The 23,369-nt window shown below is 40.2% G+C and overlaps 1 protein-coding gene across 4 annotated transcripts; it reads right to left on the bottom strand.

Moving 5' to 3' along the window:
• Positions 1–404: 404 nt before the first annotated feature.
• simc1 (SUMO interacting motifs containing 1) lies at positions 405–9,714 on the bottom strand. Of its 4 annotated transcripts, XM_069720001.1 has the most exons (10): positions 9,344–9,713; positions 5,385–6,602; positions 5,014–5,261; positions 4,807–4,876; positions 4,288–4,448; positions 3,071–3,163; positions 2,854–2,985; positions 2,221–2,377; positions 1,899–1,983; positions 405–1,310 (listed from the first exon to the last, which is right to left on the bottom strand). In XM_069720001.1, exons 1-10 carry the CDS (start codon positions 9,470–9,472, stop codon positions 1,099–1,101), a joined length of 2,505 nt encoding a protein of 834 aa, XP_069576102.1. In that variant the 5' UTR covers positions 9,473–9,713; the 3' UTR covers positions 405–1,098. The 4 variants fall into 4 exon arrangements, with proteins under 4 accessions (XP_069576102.1, XP_069576105.1, XP_069576104.1 ...); XM_069720004.1 differs by lacking the exon at positions 5,385–6,602 and having other exon boundaries at positions 9,344–9,708; XM_069720003.1 differs by lacking the exon at positions 405–1,310 and having other exon boundaries at positions 1,904–2,074; positions 9,344–9,714.
• Positions 9,715–23,369: the final 13,655 nt, after the last annotated feature.

Here is a 23,369-nt window from a genome sequence, read left to right on the forward strand (position 1 = left end):
TTTTCTTCTCTCTCTGCCGATAACAGGCGTCTGATCCGATTGGTCAGCGTGCGGAGGGTCCAACCAGCTGTTGAACCACCGTAAATAAAAAAATAAAATAAAATAAAATAATTCCTACGGAGACGGATGGAGCTAAATGCGCTGCGCCTTATTTAGAAAGTGTGCATAATTAAGAAGAGGGACGTGGTTGTTTTTTTTATGACCAGGAGTCTGTGTGGCCAATCAACCTGATGATGTCACGGTTGCAATCCGCGTTAAGAATGAAAATGAAACTTTAATGACCCTGCTGGTATACGTCAATGTTGGCCAACAGATAGTGTAATTAATTAATGAAAATACGATTATTATTTTTTTATATATATATTTTGACTTCTTCAGACCAATCAAGGCATAACCACAACAACTGAACTCAAACAAAAACTTTAATTGCACTCCAGAGCACAAAGACATCCACCGAGGTTGGGATGAAAAGGCGTTTTTAACAGGAAGGAAAACCTTCAATAGAAGCAGGCTCAGAGGTGAGCAGCCATCTGCCTCCAGTGGTTGTGGTGAGGGGAGAGCGGAGAGGAACAGCAGATACAACAAACGGTACATATTGGTTGATGGGGTCAGCAACCACAGATCAGGAACTTGCAGCTCCAGAGCCAGAGACAGGAAGATTATACTTGATGACAAAATTGATTACGACTTTGTAAAGGACAATGAAAAAACAACTCACAAAGAACACCATTTAACACAAAATAAATGTGTGGCTAAAAACCCAAAAAAACAGACTTCCTGACAGCTCTGCTCTTATATAGCAGCTGATGCAATTACTCCAAACAATTAATTCACATAATAATTAAAATAGTCTATTTCCTCTGCCCACATATCATTATATTTATACAGAGTTTATAAAAATAAATATTAAAAAAAAAAGTTTTGTCTTTAAACAAGAATAAAATTAAGAAGTGAGATTTTAAAACATTATAACCTACATCGAGACCCGTCAAGGCACAGCCTTTATTAAATACAACAATTTTACAAGTGTAAAAATTCAATATAATTTAATACAATGTTTCATGCCTAAAACATAATGATTATAAAAGAGTTTTTAATTCAAGATTGACAGACGTCTAAGAGGCGACGCTGTAGACAAATTAGGGACTCTTTCACGTGACGCGGTAAGGCTTGGCCGAGGTCAGCCTGGGATCTGGACAGGAAGGCTGCCACAGCTTCACAAACGGTGAGTTTTGATATGATGTCATCCGGCTTGTAGACCGACGGGCCAACTCTGCTTCTTTGCTCAGTGAATGAGCTGCACAGGTAGCCTGTGGATAACAGATGATAGACGTTAGGAGTAAACTAAAGTGTAAAGTAATTTTAATTCATGTTAACATGTATATTATATTATACATATTATAAATATTCAGGAGAGTGGTACGTGTGTCTTAAGAGGGATTTAAGTGGAGAGATAACATCCGTGTTGAAATCCCAAAGATGGTCACATTTATTTCATCTGAGAATAATGGTAAGTATAGAGGAGAAGGGAAGACATTTAATCAGGTGGTCAGGAGAGTTTGACTCTCGTTTCATCTTTTTAACCTAAATAAAAACATCAGTTTCACTTCCTCTTTGGACAAACAACATAAAACGGTACAGTACGATCTCATTTGGGATCACATCACATATTGCACACTCACTGGAGTCCGAGGTTTGCCACAGGTTTCGAGCACTCCTAACAGCAGGACACTGGCAGGCTTGTCCAGTGGGTAAAGAAGCTGGTTTATATTCTAACAGACTATCTGAGTCGACATATCGACAGACTCCCATCGTCATCACCAGAAATGAGGGGGCAATTGCACTATCATAGCTACAAATACCGTTGAGCAGTGTACAGGTATTCACTGACATTGTACCTTTCATTGCTTTGTTATAGCCGAGCAGCAACATCCAGAGGAGATGGATCACCTCTTCCCACTTCTGCCACCTTTCAGCGCCGTCCTGGCGATTACATTCATGGATCAGTTGCACCGAACAGTTTGTTGTCGTTCTTTTCTTTATAGTTGAAAGGTAAATTAAAGGCAGATATCGCCTTAGGAAAGAGTTGGATGGGAAAACGTCAAAAGGAGGTTGTCGCCATCTTTATAATGCACATCACAATGATATTTTAATATTACTTCTTCTGTAAAGAGGTTGGCCAATTAAATAAAAGATGAGATACAAAAGTCTGATATTCACTGTCGGGTCTGGTGCCAGAGAGCAGTTCTTCAGAAAGTGAAGCAGCAGACTGAGCGACATGGGCGCGGACACTTTGAGTGGGCAGACGTAGTCCAACAGATGTTCCAACAGCTTACATCGCAGCAGACCGCTCTGTAGGCTCTCCAGCAACAACATCCTGCGTGAAAAACACATTAGTCAAACATAGCTTCAAAAACTAGGGACATTTTTGTCATGGTTAATTATGAATTACTGGACTATATAAACTATATAAAAAAATACGTATAAAATGCTGATGCATTTAAAATGATTGGTAAAACAGTGACATTAGTATTGCATGAATGAGAGTATATTTTAATATCCTTTGTTGAAAAAAAGTTAATACAATTTTGACATTAGAAATAGATTAATGGCATGATCTTAAAAAGGAAAAATAATCAAATGAATGAATTAATAGATAATGAATAAAATGCAGATTCTGTTTCTCCATTCATTAATATGTACTTGTATTTGGTTTAATACGTTCAGTTTCTGTTTCATGCTGACTTCCATTTAACAAAAATGTTTTTCTTTTATCAGTTCAACATTTCTTTTGAAGGTGAATATGAAATGACTCATTTTGCCTTATGTTGTCATCTGATCTGTCCTCCTCACCTGTGTGCTCGTAGAAGCGCATTGCTGATGAGCATATGGAAGAGCTCCTGGGACAGCTTGGCAGAGTTTAGAGCAGGAGAACGGTCCACCTCCAGAGCAAGAGTCAGCATCCTTTGGAAGACGGACACCATTCTGCAGGGGACATAACCTACATATAAATCTATTCTTCTGTCTCTATACAAATATTAATTTCTCAAGTTTTTGCTTTGTAATTCACCTGATTTGTTCATCTCTCTCTCTGGTTGTTTCTCTACTCTCTCCATGCTCTGTTGATTTCATAATGGCAGAAAACAACCACTTGATGACCTCCCTGTAAAAACAACAACAACAACAATAATAAAACAATGAAAGTATTACTTCTATACTGTACTGTAATACATAATTTAACATATTTATTCATATCAATTATGAACAAGTACTTGCACTTATTGTTAGTGCTTTTATATTTGAATTATGTACATCATGCCATGGCCTGCATCATGAAGCAAGTTTTTATATTTTGGGGGTGTGTTCAAGTTATGCAGAAAGTCTAACAAAGGTCATTTTAAGTAGTTGGTCTCACCTAATTCGCAATGCATCTATGAGATTAAATATATAGATGGTAGAGGTGGCATTTTGGGCAACCATCCAATAACATGTGACATCAAAACAGAGGAGCAGCTGTTACAGTGACACTGAAGGCTAGATTATTGTATGAAAGGCAGGAATGTGTAGGAATGATGATTATCTGAGCAAACTAAACCTGCTCTGAAGGTGGCCAGGGAAATACGGACTAATATCACAATATTTTTGACCAAATAGCTCAATGTTAAATGTTGCAACATGATTGTAGGGATATCTGTTCGTGCTTGCACAAAATATTCACACATTGAGAATTTTGATAAATAATATTTAGTTATGGAGGTATATTTACTGAGTGCAGACAAATTATAGGACAGCTAGAAACCAAGAAAAGAAAATACAAATACCATATCACGAAATTACAATATCCAAAATGTACGACGGTATTTACTTTCAGATCACAATATCAATATAATATCGATATATTGCCCAGCCCAACTCTGATGTAGGTTTGGTTTGAGTATACAGTGTGCTCGGAGATATCGCCACTATTTTGTCCACCACAGCTGTATATTCCTCTACCAAACAGTTTCAACAAAAACAGGGAGGCTGTAGCTCAGTTGGTAGAGTGGGTTTCACATTAATTGGAAGGTTGGTGGTTCAATCCCCAGATCCTCCTGTCCACATGCCTAAGTGTCCTTGAGCAAGACACTGAACCCTAAAATTGCTCCCGATGGTGTGTTGTAAGTCACTTTGGATAAAAGCATAGGCTAAATGTAATGTAAAAAACAATATAGCTCGTTTGGGATTTACTATAATGCAAGTCCAAAGGTACCTTTGTTTACATTACAGAGCTCTGATTATGAAACTCACCTGACCCGGGGAAACTGCAAATCACATGACAATGTTGCCTTGGCAATCGAGTGGTGGAGGGTAGATGTAGAACGCTTGGCATGGAAGTCGTCCTCCAAACTCTGCACGACGTACTCCAGAAACATGCGTACAACGTCACATCGATGTCTCTTGGTGTGGTCCTGATGAGGAAATGTCCGATTAAATCAATCACACATAAGATGTTCATTTGTAAACGCTTGTGTATTTGAGCAAATTGAGACATCTAAATGTTTTTCACTGATGACTCAAAAAAAAAAAAAAAATGGAACAATATGTTTGTTTTTAGTGCTTATCATTAATGTCCCCACTTCAGAAAAAGCTGAATCACTTACTCTAATACGGCCTCTGAGACCAGAGCATTTAACATTGAATCTATTTCACAATATTACATCCAAAATACTTTTCAATGTGCTCAATCATCAATACCAATGGCAGTTTATACTTTGATATCACACAGTGTTACTGTATGTTAACACATTTTGCTGCATGGGGCAGTACCTGATTGTCCATCACGGAGGCCAGTAGCTCCCAATCCCATGGAACCGAGGTCTTATCAGCTATGTGGTGTCTGCAATCAAAAAGCAGCTTTAATCTCTGAAAACAGTAGAGATGCAAGATAGAATACAAAGGGTAGACTATGAATGGAAATAGGAAATACTTCAAAAATGACATTGCTATTAACTTTTAATCCATTGGTGCCTTTACCTCTGTGTCCTCATCAACAGATTAAAGGCCTGCACACAGAAGTGATGGGGACACTCTGTGTCAAGCAGAATGTCGTGGAGTAGGTGGGAGGTGATGTCTCTGGGGGGATAGTGACCAGGCTGTATTAGATCAGACAGGAGCTGCAGAGTGCCCTCTGGGTAGTTCACTTCAATGGTATTGTACACCAGGCTCAGGCTCTGACGGCATAGCACCACTGGAGTTCGAAAATCTTCATCGTCCTCATCAATCTAAGAAAAACAAAACATAAAAAGAAATGCTGTGCGTTCAGCTTCAGGATAAAATTACATGCAATGTGTTAATGAGAGCAACAGAAAAAGACGAATACAAGCAGCGGCAGGAAAATCTCTCACCAAGGCTAGAGCTCGTCCAGCCATTATTTTCCTGAGTTTAACTGGGCACACAAAATGCCTGTCCCCTCTGCTGACTGCCCCGGTGTCCATGCCAAATCTGCTCTCTTCGGTCATGTTCTCTTCATCAGTTTTACCTTGCCAAAGGAAAGACAATGAATTGTCACTCCCTACATGCTCCCTGGATGACTCAGTCTCCAACTGTGATTCAGGCTTATTTTCAGCTGGTATTCGTTCGGAGGCCGGCGGTGGGTCGACTTGGCTCTTAAGATGACGAGATATGGGACTTGTGTGGGAGAGAGAATTATGGCAAAAAAGCTCAGAAGAGTTCAGTCCAGCAGTGGAAGAGTGAGGTGGTGAGGGGTCAGCCAGATAGCTTTGTGTAGAGTCCGCTTCCTCTGATTCCAGTTTTTCCAGATCGGAGCAGAGGACTTCTCTTTCTGCCCCCTCTTGAGATAAAGAAGTGAAAATTGGGGAGTGAATGAGCATGGATGAACTAACCCTCTTATCTCCGCAGGTGGTTGCAAAAAAGCATTTTTTCTGTAGAGCCGTACCGACTCTCTGAGAATCCCTCTGAGATTCTTTAGCTTGAAACGGTGTACTTGTAAATCCGTTACTGTTCTCTTCTACTCCCAGTCTGATCAGAGATGTAATCACCTTTGGAGGAGAGTCATCAAACGAAGGCTCCGAGTGAGTAACGTCTGAAGTGATAGTTGTCTTTAAATTGCTAATGCGCTCTGACTCCTCCCTGTTTCTGTTCAGTTCTCTAACGCGCAGGGACATTTGTGTACAATCTTTGTTTAGATAGACAGAACTCCTCGATGTTATCAGTTCCATCACGTGAGTTTCGAGAAAAGGCAAGCGTGTCAACATTACAACCGGTGTGCAATGACGGGGATGTGCTTTACAGATCCACTTTTGGTGTTCCAGTTTAGACTTCAAACATCTCGGCTTTTCCTTTTGGTTGCCACAGTCCTGCTGTGGAGTAAAAACACTGGAGTCCAAAGAAGTTTTCTGTACGTGAACATCTTGTTTGTTTGAGATTTGACTGACATTGGCATTTTCTTTTTTGACCTGACAGTCATCAGGAGGCAAATTCTTTGTCTCCTGATGTGTCTCATTTGCCTTGCTCTCACTCAAGTCTACTACAATCCCAGTAGCACGTTGGCTTTTGTGCAGCCCAGGAAGAGCCCATCTTGGATCTTTGAGGTCAATATAATGCTAGAAAAGGGGAGAAATAAAAAAGAAAAAATGTCAACAAATGCTTACTTTAGAAAAAAAGTAAGAAAAAAAAGAAAGGATATAACCTCTGTTTTTATTAATTACAAAACTAGAAAGTAGCAAACTCATCCTCTAAACTATTCATGTCAAGGTAATTGTGAGAGGTAAAGGTAATTTTACTTTATCTGAGATATCTGAATTAACCCTCTCTCTTAGTTTCCAAAACCGTATTTACCTTTGTTGTTAAATGGATGGTGAAAATAATTTGAGTACTTTTGTCACAAAAAAAAAAAAAGATTGATCTGCCTAGCATTCACATATCTGTCACTATTTAACACCAAATGATTGTGTGAACAAATACAGTGCTAAATAAAGTTATAACAAAATGTTACTTTACAATAACATCGCTATTTTGTTAACTTGAGTAGCTCAACAACACTTAGCATCAAGGCAAAAGGAGTCCTGGTGACATGTTTCACAAAACCTAAATAAGGGATTAAGCCAGGATTTTCCAGGTATCCTGTCTTAATTGAGCCTTGGTTCGGTTTCACAAAAGCAGTAGCACATAAATTACCAGGGAGATTAATTCTGTAAAGCTAGCCTGGTCCAGACCAGGCTAAAAGCCAGGCTGTTAACCCTGGTGCCTTTCAGTCAGTGTTTACTCTGATCAGAAAACAATTTCTTACAGTTATTCCCTGTCAAAGGGAAGTTTTGCTATAAAGTAAAGAATAAAAGAAGTTTCCCTTTATAAAGGCTACTGCTTGTATAATTACTTGAGGTTTGATTAATATTTTAATTGCAGTTACTGAGATGATTAGAAACGGACAATGATGTTGCAAAGGTGTTTTTTGAATTAGGTCAAGAAGGCAATAAAGTCTTAAAACATGCGTCTTTCTCTTTTTACAATCGTGTGTCCTTGATGACGTCATCAATGATCAAATACATACGGGCTTTCTGATGGAAAAAGATGTTTCGGGACAAGTCGGACCTCTCGGCTTTTCTCAATGACTGCCTGCATGAGCGTTCCCAAGATTCAGCCCTGCAGAGTACGGCGCCCTGACCGTCCCACAGATCATCTGTACCGGGCTGAACATTTTTTTTTTTTTTTTTTCAAGTGACACGTTTCTCTTTATTCAGCAGGAGATGCTGAAAATCGGAGCAAAGCCAAGTATTTGTCGCTCCGTCAGAAGGCATGTTTGGCTTCGAAACAATATTCTCACATCTTTAGTGCAGCGCTTTGGTTTCGCCTCCTGCTGCGTCTCCTCATAGCTCGAGAGGACATTGAATAAGAAGCCACGCGTCTGCCTGTCTGATCATTTTCCCTGTTTTCCCAGGTTAGTGATGTGTGAAATCCACAAAGCACCTTACAGATAACTTCAAGCTTAATTGTTTACATATTAGGTTGGTTGAGATGATTCTGTGTTGTGTTTTAGTTGTATTGGTAGCTGTGAGCGTTCGTATCTCCAGCACAATAGCAGAGTATTCCCTGTGTGTCAGAGGCTGGTTTTCTGGCTTCTGTACAATGTATTGTTTTATTATAAAGAAGCAAATCATCTCAATGGACTCAAAGGACTCATTTCATGTTTTTCTGTTTGGTTTATGTTCAGCAAAATATGAGTTATGTGTTGTTTAGTCTTTGCTGGCCCTGTCAGCTAAAGTATATACATTCGCCATTTTGTGTAATTTGCCGCCAAGTGTATTTGTGACTCTCTCAGTAGATATCTGTTCATTTTGCAAGTCTGTAAACAGCAAGTATGGATTAAATACCAATTTATCACATCAAATAGTGTTTGAAGTTCATTATTACAACGTATATGAATGAATGAATGAAATCGGATAATGTGAATCTGTACAGTTTTATTTTGATAAGTTTTGATTTAATTTAGTCTAGAGACATTTCCCACATTACATGTTTGATACAAAATATTTTTGTTGTGATGGATTTTCACTATTGTGAATACTTTGAATGTTTCGACATGTTCTAAGCATGGGAATAAGAAACAGCGTCAATACATTGAACATTAGCGAATGATTTTGTACTTTAAATTGTTATTGTTTACCTTTGAAATGTGTTGATATCGTCGAATTAATATATAGCTCGAGAGGACATTGAATGATAAGCCACTGGTCAAACATTAACTTCCTCTGCTGACTTTGAAGGCATTCACTTGAGCCATTAACTTAATTAAAGCAGCAGTGTTCTTTTTTTTATTTAATTTAATTTTTTATTAATTTGGTCATTTTCCTCCTCGTGCGTTTCCATTAAAAAGCTGTTTCTCGCACGTGACACGCCTCTCGAGTCCGTGAACTATCTCGCGGTCTTTTGAAGAGTCGCCGTGAACGCGCATTTATTCCGGAATAATTTACGTCCAGTTTGAACGAGCCGCAGCGGATCAACCACGCTTGGTGATTGCGAAACAGATGCAGCCAGGATGAAGTCACTGGGTGACGCCGAGCCTGTCGTCCTTGGACATCTCCATTTGTGAACCAGGCCCCGGGTAACTTTAAATTCAACAACCTCAAGTTTGACAGCTTGGCCGTAGTTGCCGTGCTCGGAAGTTTTATCTCCCTGACAAAAAGGACACGCGTCAAAGAAGCAACCCGTACCTGTTTACAGCTCGTCTTTGTTACGTTTTTTGTTTGTTTTGTGTTTTTCCCTCCACGAACGTAGCAGCGACGTTTGGGCAATATCTAACGAAGTCTGCGCTGGTTTCTATGGTAACCGCGTTGTGCTCACTCACCTGTGGGATATTGACGGCGACATCGTCGACGTTGACCCGCACAGCCGAGAGCGGCAGCGGGTGATCTTTGTAGGACCCGATAACCTCCACGTCCGAGTCGTCTGAGCTGAGAGTGATCACATCGTCCATCTCTTCTCGCTCATTCAGCCTCGTACGACACAGAAACGTCCGCAGCTGAAAGCCAGCTCGACCCTCTCGCTGAAGTAAAGCAGACCCATGCCCGTCACCGCGGTCCAAAACGGAGGTACTGCCGCGGATGTCTCTTACTCGACCTGCTCCAGAGCTGGAAGTAACTTCTCCGGCGTCACCGCTGGCATTTCCTTGTTGTCGAACTACATGCACCTGACTCCTCTTCCTCCTCTTTTTCCGTTTTAGATCGAGTGGCAACCAGCGGTTGAGCTCATTACCGCCACCTACCGTTGAATCCGAATCAGCCTTATTTGATGAGGTACAGAAAGTATTCAGACCCCTTTACATTTTTCACTCTTTGTTTCATTGCAGCCATTTGCTAAAATCAAAAAAGTTCATTTTATTTCTCATTAATGTACACTCAGCACCCCATGTTGACAGAAAAAAACAGAAATGTAGAAATTTGTGCAAATTTATTAAAAAAGAAAAACTGAAATATCACATGGTCATAAGTATTCAGACCCTTTGCTCAGTATTGAGTAGAAGCACCCTTTTGAGCGAGTACAGCCATGAGTCTTCTTGGGAATGATGCAACAAGCTTTTCACACGTGGATTTGGGGATCCTCTGCCATTCTTCCTTGCAGATCCTCTCCAGTTCCGTCAGGTTGGATGGTGAACGTTGGTGGACAGCCATTTTCAGGTCTCTCCAGAGATGCTCAATTGGGTTTAGGTCAGGGCTCTGGCTGGGCCAGTCAAGAATGGTCACAGAGTTGTTCCGAAGCCACTCCTTTGTTATTTTAGCTGTGTGCTTAGGGTCATTGTCTTGTTGGAAGGTGAACCTTCGGCCCAGTCTGAGGTCCAGAGCCCTCTGGAAGAGGTTTTCTTCCAGGACATCTCTGTACTTGGCCGCATTCATCTTTCCTTCAATTGCAACCAGTCGTCCTGTCCCTGCAGCTGAAAAACACCCCCATAGCATGATGCTGCCACCACCATGTTTCACTGTTGGGATTGTATTGGGCAGGTGATGAGCAGTGCCTGGTTTTCTCCACACATACCGCTTAGAATTAACGCCAAAAAGTTCAATCTTGGTCTCATCAGACCAGAGAATCTTATTTCTCATAGTCTGGGAGTCCTTCATGTGTTTTTTTTAGCAAACTCTATGCGGGCTTTCATATGTCTTGCACTGAGGAGAGGCTTCCGTCGGGCCACTCTGCCATAAAGCCCTGACTGGTGGAGGGCTGCAGTGATAGTTGACTTTGTGGAACTTTCTCCCATCTCCCTACTGCATCTCTGGAGCTCAGTTTGTCTGGACGGCCAGGTCTAGGAAGAGTTCTGGTCGTCCCAAACTTCTTCCATTTAAGGATTATGGAGGCCACTGCGCTCTTAGGAACTTTGAGTGCTGCAGAAATTATTTTGTAACCTTGGCCAGATCTGTGCCTTGCCACAATTCTGTCTCTGAGCTCCTTGGACAGTTCCTTCGACCTCATGATTCTCATTTGCTCTGACATGCACTGTGAGCTGTAAGGTCTTATATAGACAGGTGTGTGCCTTTCCTAATCAAGTCCAATCAGTTTAATTAAACACAGTTGGACTCAAATGAAGGAGTAGAACCATCTCAAGGAGGATCAGAAGAAATGGACAGCATGCGAGTTAAATATGAGTGTCACAGCAAAGGGTCTGAATACTTATGACCATGTGATATTTCAGTTTTTCTTTTTTAATAAATTTGCACAAATTTCTACATTTCTGTTTTTTTCTGTCAACATGGGGTGCTGAGTGTACATTAATGAGAAATAAAATGAACTTTTTTGATTTTAGCAAATGGCTGCAATGAAACAAAGAGTGAAAAATGTAAAGGGGTCTGAATACTTTCCGTACCCACTGTATGTAAATACGTACAAGGAATTTGACTCCGGTTGTAACTTGAGCTCTCAGTGTGCAAAAAAACAGACAAGGCATAAATAGACATATAAAACATAAATAGGTGTATATACAGCTAAGAAAGAAATATATACATGCATACACCTGAAACAATGGTGCAATTGCACCTAGTGCAAATGATGCTGATGGAGCTGGGTGTAGTACAAAAAGGTCCAGTCGTATTGAAAATATGAAGTGTTTAACAGAGTGACGGCCTGCAGATAAAAACTGTTCTTGTTCCTGGTGGTTTTAGCGCACGGTGCTCTGTAGCGCCTACCAGAGGGGAGGAGCTGGAACAGCGGGTGTTCAGGGTGAGATGGATCTGCAGAAATGCTACCGGCCCGTTTACTGACTCTCGGTGTGTATACGTCCTGAATGGAGGGCAGGTCGGCACCGATGATTTTCTCTGCAGTCCTGACTGTCCGTTGTCGTCTGTTCCTGTCCTGTGTGGTGGCCGAGCCAAACCAGATGGTGATGGAGGTGCAGAGAACAGACTGTATTACGGCGCTGTAGAACTGGATCAGCAGCTCCTGGGGCAGGTGGAGCCTCCTGAGCTGCCGCAGGAAGTACATCCGTTGCTGGGCCTTTTTGATGATGGAGTTGAAGTTGGACTCCCACTTAGGGTCCTGGGAGATTGTGGATCCCAGAAACCTGAAGGTTTCCGCAGCAGACACAGTTGGAGTGTGAACCAGCGATATCTGTCTCCTCAACCAAACAAATAGGGCACTATCTGACTGGCTAAATAAATAAAAACAAATATAATAATACAAATTATGATTATTATTTTATAATATGTATTTATCATTTGTTTAAAAAAAATACTACTAGTAGTTTTAGTACTAGTGTAGCATACTAAAGTAGCCTATTTTTATCTGCACACTTTCTTTCAAATAAGAGACTCTAACTCAACAGCAAGCTTAATAAAAAAACATGTTCACCCAGTTCTGTCCCTCAAATCTTCCTGATTTCCTTTTTTAAGATTTTCTTTCTCAAAAATATCTACCTTGGCAGTGAAAAATTATATGCTCCACTGATCCCTCTATTTGCAAGTGCTTGCATAATCCATAGGGATGTTTTTATTATTATTATTATAATTATTATTATTATTTTGTGGTCTTTTAATAAGTCTATTATTAAAGTCAAGAAGCCTTGTTAAGATGTTCTCCTCTTTTGTGCTGTCCTCATCGTGACTCACTGTGCCCACTTCTATTGTATAAGGGTGTCGTTCTGTGTTTTCTGTATGCCAGCTGTGCAGCCATGCTGTTTTATCTCTGTGTGAGCCGGTATCTACTATAACTATATCCTGTCTACTATAAGATATACATGACTGCAGTAAAGCATATATGGACAGAAAAAGAAACTCTTCTGGCTGATACACTAAATGCAAAATCTGTGTTTTTTTTTATATCAGGATTCGTCAGTATGATATAATGAAACCAATCTGACACAATGTTTGTTACCTATCGTTAACGAAGACTGGAATATTTCCTAAACTTTTACAGACCTGCATGTAATATCACGCATCACCACTGGAGTGCACTTGTGTTGCGCAAAAGATTAAAACAAATTCACAAGCAGGTCCATATACACAGGATGGTGACAGTAATCAAACATCGGTGTTTTCAAGCTTTTGTACTTAACCTCACTGAGCAAATACAGGAGAATACCCCCCCCCCCCTTCTTTCTTTGTTGTTCCTCTGGAACGATAAAGAGAGGCGAACAAACACTTCAGCCCCAAAGTTAGTCTTCCTCTATCTTCTCTGTGTCCTGGAGGTACGTCACTGGTACTTTGTGAGCCCACTGGACATGAAAATAATCATTGTCATAAAAATGGTTGTGAAGTAATGATGTAAACACTTCCATGAAGAAGCAGGAAAACATTAGCATTACATTTCAATGTATGTTGGCCATCCATCGAAGACATGCTGAACGCCATGCTACACGGTATTTCACGGTTTATTTCCTGATGTAAATGAAAGTGTGTTTTTGTGGTTCATGTCATCACCACAAGCTGCTTCCTTTTGATGGAGTGCCGTGGCACATATGTGTTATATATGTCGTGTGTTGAGTTGATAAGAACGCTGGTATTGTGATAAGCACATTGCTTAAGCTGTGGAAGATGTGCACACTAAATTACTGTCAGCCTTGTTTATGATCTCATGCTATTTCATTATATCCATATTAAAAATAAATGTGAATCTAATATTTAAATCCTGTTTGTGTTTTTCAAATGTATGTGGTGTGGACACTCGTATTTTCCCGGAAAAGAAAATATTACCCTGTACCTTGCGCTTGATTTTCTAAGAAATGTAAATTTCTATCCTGCACTTCCATGCAATTAGAGGTATTAACCTCAAATGCCTCCCAACCATTACACCCTGTGAGGAATATTAGGCTGGATGAGTCATCGTAGGCAGACATACGTAACCTCCTGACATCCATTCAGCAATGTGAGGACTTTATTAGGGTGGTTAAATCCGTGCACATAGAAGACGTTAAGGCTGTGTTCTTCCTTCTGTGCCTTGGATATCGTCCTTACTGTTTGTTCTCAGGGTGTCATATAAATGCTGCAGAGTACATTTCCAAGTTTGAAAACGGATGACACTAAACATTAATGATAAATGTAGCAAGTTAATAAATGAGTAATAAAGTCCAGTGCACAGCAGTGATTGTTGCTGAATCCTTTTTGACAGTCGCTGTGCATTTATTGTGTTCAATTCATTAGTTTTGAGAACACAAATATTGCCTCAACGTTGAAGTCAATTTTGCGGGAAAAGGTGGTCCAAGTTCAGTTAGACAGAGGAGGAGAGTAACGGAGACATTTGAAATCCCAGATGAACCTCTGAACACACTGCTGCCCATACATGGACACAAATTAAGGATGAAATACTTTATCAGCAACAGAGCACGTAGTTGAAAAGGTGAACAAAAGCATGTCTGTACTCATTAGTAGTTCCTTGCACGGGGAAGCAGTGATGTCGGATAGGAGGCCAGCTGGCTGTAGAAATATTTGCAGAGATCTGTGAATAGCATCGGACTGAAAATAGATGACAGAGCAGGTCTTTCTTTTAAAGGCAGACAGTCAAATCAAAACGTATAGTCTAGAATTTATTTGATAAATCATTTCATGTGCTCATTTCCATTTACTTATGGTCTTTGTTCTGATTTACTTTCTTCAAACAAACCAAACATATTGTGTTAATTAATGAGCTTTGGAGGTGCTTGGTTTTGTTATCTCGGGACAGAGCCGGGCCAGCTGCTTCCCTCTGTTCCAGTCTTTGTGCTACGCTACAGTAAGTATACCCTGGCTTTATTGTTATATTTAACAGACAGGCATACAGGAGTGGTACAGATCTTTTCATCACTTTCTGCAAGAAAGAAAATTTCCCAAAATGTTAAAAGAATTCCTGTAAACACATTGGACTTTTTCCGACAACCTTTTTCAAGACAGAAATTCTCAGGCTGTGGTTCGAGGAGCCATCAGCCACTGGTGCATTTTACTTTCTCCTGCTGAGTCAACAGTGAAGGACAGACCTGCAGGACTCCCTTACTGCAGCTTGTTGTGTGTTTATTTTGCAGCACTGCACATATATCAGCAATCAACAACATCATCAGGCAGGCAAAGTTACTCTCTTCATCTGCTGTGTTTCACAACAGGCCTCCCTCAGTTTAAATCCACTTAATCTGAAAATAATTGTCCTACTCACATCACACGGATAACACCAATGAAAACAAATAACATTTTTCCTGTTTTCTTTAGTATCAGCAGAGAGGAAACAAGGACATCCACCTGAGACAGGCAGCAAAGCATGCTGGGAGTGCTTATTATCCACCATGAGCTTTGCAATGAAAACATCATAACGCCGCAAAGTTTATTCTCAAGACTTTTGAAAAGAGGTCTTATCTTCAAGTTCCAGGCGTTTTATAGAAATGAGTCAGTGACTGAATTGAGTTCATGCCTTGAGGCATAAAACTCACTCAGCACACAGAGGACCATGTATGCTTCCTATCACAATTTGTTTTGTTTTTTAAAGATGCGATAAACAGGAGTGTGAAAATATGATTGTTCAGCTACATGTCTGGCAGAAAAAGGTAGTTTAGAGCAATAGAATTATGAGAAGTAGTTTCAGTCTCAGATAGGACATGAAGAGCTATCTGTGTCAATTGAGTAGCTGACACTGAATTACTGCCAACTGTGTTTATCCCTTTCTGTCCCATATAGACAGTATAAGCTGTGACACTGAGTTAGCAGGACCACCTGCTGCAGTAAGTCAGTGTTTACATCTGCTGTCTTCTCACTTTAAACAAAGGAATGACATGTAAAAAGAATTGTGGGCAACTATCGTCTGGGGGGAAATCCACAGTCCCCACAAAGCACTGTGTCAATTGTTTTAAGTATACAATCAACATCATTAATACCTTGAGACAGACTGCTTGACAAATCTACATAAATCGTTACATAAATCTTGAAAGAGCTATAAATAAAAACCTAGAATTGCAGGAGCTGCACACTCTTGCCTCTGTGATAGTATTTCTAAAAGTATAGAATAAAATGGATGTATTAAACTACAAGTAAGTGTAGCCCATTTATATACTGCACCTTAGTAAATGTACTTTCCACCATCTGTGTTCAAACCAGTTTGCTTCCAGTCACCTTAAATAATTGAGGTTTGTCTCTAGTTTGGTCTTTTTCAGTTTGATTGAATATGTAGTAATACAGTGTAATGTAAGGTGCACGGATTTAGAAAGTTGGTTTGAACTTTGTTGGACGTGTCTGGTCATAAGGTTTTTATGGACACCTTTGAAAAAGGACCAAAAGAGATCCATGGCTATTTTCTTGCTAATTTGGAATAATCATAGCAACAAAAATATTGTTACCACTCAGTCCTTTTGTCATCAACTACATGTGTGACCGTAACTCTCAAAAACAGAACAGATCTGTTACAAAATCCTCATTCATGTTTATGATGAAGCTTACTCCTCGTCGGCTTGTTTTGCCAGCGTCACAGTCACATTTGAGCACACTTGCCAGTGGATAGAGCATTGCTGTGGTTCTGGAGTGAGGGATGTGGGTAATGAATGGCTACAGGTTCGCTGTGCATCCCAAAAATACCCCCAACAGATGGCGAGGGCAGAGCGGTGACAACAGGAGAGAGAGAGAGAGAGAGACAGAGAGTGCAGGTAGAGGAAGATAGACGGCTTACAGAACCAACAGGTGTCAGCTGTCACCACAAGAAGACGACCGAGGCAGCATGAGAAAGAGGTCTGACAAAGTTAGACAGCGATAGGTGACACAAAGATGCTGCCTGACAAGTATCCAACAGCCACCTACTCACTTCTCCGTTTTTGCCGCTCACGTCCATGTCATGCTCTTAAACTCCTTAGGCCATGCCTGCCACACTTCCTGCTTCATCAAATTCAGGAGTGTGTCAGTCACCTGTTTTTTTCCCCCGTGCCTGTAGAGGAGCACAGTATCCATAACAAGGTTCATTTGAGTGGCAGAGCATGCCAGGTCCAGAGACAGAGGAGGCTGTTGGTGGACCAGAGCCCATGACTCACTGTGAAATCTATGAACTGAGGGGCTGATGAGTGTCACAACAAGATGCTTAACTGGACAGTTCTATCCTGCAGCTGTGAACTATTAGACACCAAGTCAGATGACTGAAAGGCTATTTAAAGAGTTGTGGCATCTGCCATTTTGGAAACACCTCAATGACCAAAAAGTGTATTAAGCAATGTCCTATTTTGCTACAGTATAACAACTCTCTCACATGTTTGTGGATCTGAAGCATTGAGTCAACATTTAATTATTATATATGCCTCAACTGAATTTCAGTGAAAGACTACTGAAATGAAGTTGACATCTTATTCTCCATGCAGTTTTAATATGCAATCTTTGGAGAATTTCAGATAGAAACAGATTCTTACATAGAAAAACACTTGTAAAACCATCATGATTTTTTTTTTTTTTTTTTTTTAAGTAGCAGACATGGTCTTGTTTTCCTTTCTAACACATTTTTATTTCTGTAAAATATGTGTTGTATCTGAGAGAGAAGCTCCGTGTGCCAGAAATGCTCACAGTTAGTAAACAGAGATGCTTTCTGTGATAAGAAAAGACACAATTGCACTGTGAAGGCTGATGGAAAAATAACGGGGCACGAGGCCAAAATCAAATTCAAAATGAACGCTCTAATGAGCACTTGGTCTGGTGGCAGGAAGCAGAAGGATACCTTGAATACTAACAGTTGACCTCGAAGAGCTGCGATGTGTCCACAGCAGAGAGAGAAAATTGTGGAGATTAAGACTTAACAAGAGTTGTTTCAAGGTAAATTACTTCATTTTCACAGCTGACACTTGAAGACAGAGGACATGAGGACTGTAACTTAATTCAGAGTCACCTAATGTGGAGTGATTAGACAACTTTCTCAGTATCAAAGTAACAAGAATAAAAAAATAAAATTCAAATTCTATTACAGGCACGCTAGTAGCTCTATGAGGCTGTACCAGACACTCTGGTGCATTCAAGGCCTAACATGATCATTCAAACACCCTTACAATAACATGCTCATATTCAGAAGGTACATTTTCCTCTATTTTAGTTTGATGTTTAGTATACTAACATTTGCAAAGTAGATGAAGCTGATGGGAATTTCATAGCATATATTTTGTTAGATAATACTTTTGTCTTCTGCACGAATCTGGCCCAGTGGCGATGCAACATTTGGGCTGATTCTGGCTGCTACATCCTACATTGTTGGCTGATAATGTGGTTGTATGCTAAAACTGTTCCAGATGTGAAAGAAACGTCGTACTATATGTAGACCAGGTGTACACTGAGCCAGAAGAAACACAAAGATGAGGTCAGTTTTTGCCATAATAATTTTGCTAGTTGAGCTTCATCTGGACCAAAGCGTGGACAAACAAGTTGATATTGTCATTCTGAGATGCCATACAGCGATGCCTAATGGAATAAATATTTCAGTGGTCCTTCTGCTCTCTTATAGGCCAAGTCATGGTTTCATTGTCTTTCTGCAAGGGTCAGCCTGACGTATATTTTGTCATCTGCCTCAGACCACGAGAGTCCGTGTGCAGCCATCATCCAAATCGTTAGCCCCGATCATACTCCAGGAGGGAGTGTGTAGTTCAAAACATATTACAATCCTCAAGTTAACGTTTCTGGTGCCCTTCTTGTGCGAACAGTCCACATGGGGCAGAGGGCAAAAATGACTTCACATGGACCAATGTGGACTCTTGTGAAATTGCTTTTAAATTGGAGACCACACTAACTATCTGCACAGCAAGTGCAAAGACAGCGTGTGCACCAGAAAAGTAAATTGCATGCTCATTTTGTGCGCTAAATGATATATGTACTCTTCTCCAAATTCTTGGCACTGGTCTTATGACGCGGCTGTACAGTTTTCTTTTTTTTTACTTTTCATGTTGGTCAGCCAAACACAGTAAGAAGCTCATCTTCTTGCTGTCAGTAAATTGCCTCTGTGGGCCAACATGAGCACCAACTTGTCTACATGAACAGATCTTCATCACACATCGTAGTATGTACAAAAGCATGTATGGAGTCGCCGTTTGTCCTTCAGTATGATGAGGGCTTTGCAATTATTTGGTCTGGGATTCTTCTGATATCTCTTCTGCAAGTCAAATTAAAGTTTTGATATTTTCTCGTCGTGGTAATGAATTCCGTGCTGGCAGTCATATTGATCAGACAACTATGTAGCTCATTGACGTTGGTGATGCCGATTTGTCCTCTTATACCACGAATCAAAACCTATGCTTGTCCAACACACAAGTTTATGACAAAGTACAGCTTTGATTTCAGTCCAGCATGGCGCAATAGTATATCATATGCTCACAATATGTGTAACTAAGTTTTCTATCTATTTCTTATTTATCAAACAATTGCTTTCTTTAATGTAATTGATCTCACTGCCAGTGTTAAATGCTCCATCTGAAAATTAAATGAGATATATCTCATTAGAAGAGCATTCATCCATCCATCCATTATCTATACCCGGTTTATCCTGAACAGGGTCACGGGGGGGCTGGAGCCTATCCCAGCTCACTTTGGGCAAAGGCAGGGTTACACCATGGACAGGTTGCCAGTCCATCACATAGAGACAGATGGAAACAAAGACCATTCACACCTCAGGGCAATTTGTAGAACCACCAATTAATCTGAGACGCATGTCTTTGGATGGTGGGAGGAAGCCGGCGTACCCGGAGAGAACCCACGCAGGCACAGGGAGAACAAGCAAACTCCGCACAGAAAGGCCCAGGCCCGGATTCAAACCCGGAACCTTTTTGCTGTGAGGTGACAATGCTAGCCACTGCACCACTGGGCCGCCGAACATGAGCATTCATGTTCAGTCTGATCTGTGACATCTGATAACTCGTTCGATAGTTTACGATGAACAAATCATAAAGTCTTGTGAGTTCAGAGTCGTTGCTTCACTTTTTCAGTGTCACCAAAATTAGGCCATTAAGTGGATTTCATAGGTTTCTGGGGGAAAGATTGTAGATGTACGAACATTGCCATACCCTACAGCGTAGTGAATTGATCCCACTGCTGAAGACAAAATAAGGCTTGATTTGCTCGAGGCCTTCATGCTCAATTGTTACCTCTTTTTCCACATCCATTCTTTTTCATTTTAGGCTGAGGAAAAAGACCCACCATTGCAGTTAACCAAATCACTCCAAACAGCTTGAACACGAGCCACTTTTAAACAAATGTGTAATTTCTCCTAAAATGAAATGGAGGATTTTTCACTGAAGTGTTTTTGCAGGAAGTCTATTCTCTACGGTCTTGGAAGTGAATTTTAAAAGCGCCTTCCTCTGCTGAATGTGTACACAACCATTACAGCTCTTTATCGAAGAACCTCTTTATACCTCATTCTGATTCAGAGAGCAGCTGATGAAACAAGTTGATCAGTTCCTAATTTGAACATATTCAAAGTTATTTTAATGATCTACAGAAATGATGTCAAGCTTGCTTTGATTCTTAAAAAAAAGAAAAGAAAAAGAAAACTGTCCAATTTATATAAGTGGTGATATTTCATTGCCCTTTCAGCTCCAACAACCTCCCTGATAAAAAGCCGTCTAAATCTTTGGCTAAGGTCTCTCATAATACGAGGTGAAACTTCTATCAGGGAATGTGCTGACATGTGTGACCTTCAAGGTTTTATTACTGCGCTCATGCTTTCACATTCCAGTGTGGCTTTTGTCCAAAGCTGTGAAAAAATTGGGGGGAAATATTGTTTGTTTAGGACACAACAAAGGTCAGCAGTCATGTATTTACTCTGACCTGCCAGGCCTACTGACAGCAATAGCGACACGCAAAGAAGGTGGGAGATGTGAAACGATCTGTGAAAAAAGAACATGTGAATCACAGAGTAGCTGTGACACACACAGAATCCTTCCCACTCCCTTGCTCGCTCTCTCCTACAAGTATACACATCGACAAGAGCCAAGCCTCCTCCAACAACACATGCAAATAAAGATACATAAGCAGACTTTAACTAATCATAAGACGTCATGGCCGAATACCTGTGGGCTGAAAAGAAAATGTTTACTATAACAAATCATCTGCAACCTGAGATGAGATTTTCACACACCACCTCAGGCCATTTATTCCTGGAATGTTACATAACGCAGTAGTGGGTTCTACTCACATCTAGCCAAACAGCATCCTCAAGTAGAAAACAGGAAGGTAAGGGGATTGCGGCAGTGAGAAAAAAATACAGACATCACTTGCTTCTCTTCTAGTGCCAGGCATCATTCAAATTTATCTGCAAACAGGCGCATTGTGGTGAGGAGAGTAATGAACGTAAATTATGAGAGCCCCAACATGAGTAGGGCCTTCAGAAGTCTGAAGAAAAAGCTGGTTTTATCTAGAATTTTGAGATTTTACATGATTGAAATAATAAATCAATGATTGCTGAATAAATAATTTGTTGGTCAATTTCTTGTATCTAAAACAATATTAGTGTCTGAGGGGCCTCCCGTCCCCTGAGAGTCCCCTGCTAATGGTTTAGTCCTCTCCTGCAGTGGGGTGGACAAATTGTTTGTCTCAAAATGGTAACTGCGATGGTGAGACCTTCAGGTCAACTTTGAAGAAATCGGGCAAAAAGTAGAATTAGGCGACTGAATTAGAAAAGAAAGAAAATGTGGAAAGTGGCAGAGTCAAAAGTTTTTGTGAACATAGTGTGCTAGCAGCGTTTCTGTTGTGACGAACTGGCCCAATATGGTGGTGAACAAAACGCTTCCATGTGTTCTTAACACGCATACCTTGAGTTTGTCCTTGCTGCTTGTCACTTCTTTTGTGCTGCAGTTGAAGAATGTAGTTATCTATGTTGGTACTTGTGTAGTATAGAATACAACCGATATATTTTGCAATAAGACGCATTACATCTCCCCAGTTCAAACACAATGAGGCAACACACCTGGGTCTATATATTACTTGATTGCATATCATGGCCCATCACCAACATGTTACTGCCTCCTATTGGTGCGGCATACCAACACCCAAAGAAATCTTTCTAATGGAACCAAAAAAAAAAAAACCGCCCATTTCAGCTCCAGCACATTCATTTTCCACCTTTCATACCGAAAGGAGGTTTAAAAGAAGTCTGTGTTATTGTACATTATGAGTAGTATACTGTACAATTTTAAGACAATGGCTTGTGAAACATAATTACTTTGTTTTAGTGTTTGGATCACTTTTACTGATGGAAATAAATCTTTAGCAGCATGAGAAAACTTAGACTGAGTCTAAATATTAACACTATTCTTTATGTTGAGACCAGTTAATCTGATTTAATCAAGTGTGTTAATACTTAAGTTATCTATATTTGGCTTTCGGTTTCTAAAATTGTATTATGGCGTTTCTATGTTGCAAAAGATGAGGCTGGTACAAAAATTCCAGTGAGGTATTTTATTATGAAATACAGTCCTAAAGTAATCTCAGTGTAGCTGCCACCATAAAATGGCTTAGTGGAGGAAATAATGTTGAAAAATCTCTGAAAATATCCTACATGCATATAAAACTACATTACTGATTAACGTAATCACCACTACAGATGTATGGCTTTATATTTATCTGAATGAGCCTGCATACATACAGGACTCAGACTGTCTCCATCCACACAGTCTTGTATTGCCGATAAACACTGTTACCTACATTGTCACATGTCAGCATAACATATTTTGCACAAGACATCTACCCAGGAAGGCTAATCAGAAGTGGTAATGTTTCTTGTTTGTTTCCTGCAAGCCTGGATGCACACACCACTCCACAAGTACCTCAGAAATCACCTTATAAAGTGTGCGAGCAGCATATTAATAATCACTGCTAAGCTCATAAACCATTTCAGGGGGTGGCAATTATCACTAAAACTACATTATTCAAAACATTACCTGCTGGCATTGGGACAAGTTGGCAACTCATTGTGCATCTCTAATGATTGATGAGTTGACGCGCTGAAAGCCATTTGGGTGAATGTTGTCACTGCTCCCAAATTTCTGAGGCTTCAGAGAGCTGTGAATTTTACAAAACGTGACAATAAATGAACCTGCCATCTGCATTACAGAAAAGTCATGTGTGTCACGAAGATGTCAAACATGTAACATCCCAAATAGCTTCTTTGTTTTGTTTGCAATTGTTGACATAATTAGATCTGATTTGTGTAAAATCTAAATTTGTGGGAAAACATTCAGCCAGATCCAGCGGTTCAGGGTATACATGTGTATTTACACCCTTTATTAAGTGCAATGACTGAAACATAACAGGAAGCTGGAGCCAAAGCGACAGGATGTTGGGTATTGTTTTATTTCTAGGAATAGAAAGGGCTGGATGGAATATTTGTACAATTGGTTTTTTTTGGGGCCATCCAGTACATGAGCAGCATATATTGTACACATGCATTTCTTGTGGTCAGTTTGAAATGTAGGAAGAAAGCATATTTCT

The sequence above is a fragment of the Brachyistius frenatus genome, unplaced genomic scaffold, assembly GCF_029030835.1.
Source record: "Brachyistius frenatus isolate BFR_SWC_R1_liver_20210118 unplaced genomic scaffold, ASM2903083v1 Contig_229, whole genome shotgun sequence".
NCBI lineage: Eukaryota > Metazoa > Chordata > Actinopteri > Embiotocidae > Brachyistius > Brachyistius frenatus.

What these genes read in the sequence shown, in the direction of transcription:
- simc1 (XM_069720001.1), bottom strand. Translation starts at nt 9,472, where the DNA reads ATGGACGATGTGATCACTCTCAGCTCAGACGACTCGGACGTGGAGGTT. An exon ending in TCGCCGTCAATATCCCACAG is followed by an intron (nt 6,603 to 9,343) that starts GTGAGTGAGCAC and finishes CCCCTTTTCTAG; the next exon opens with CATTATATTGACCTCAAAGA. An exon ending in CTCTGGCACCAGACCCGACA is followed by an intron (nt 1,984 to 2,220) that starts GTGAATATCAGA and finishes TGTAATCGCCAG; the next exon opens with GACGGCGCTGAAAGGTGGCA.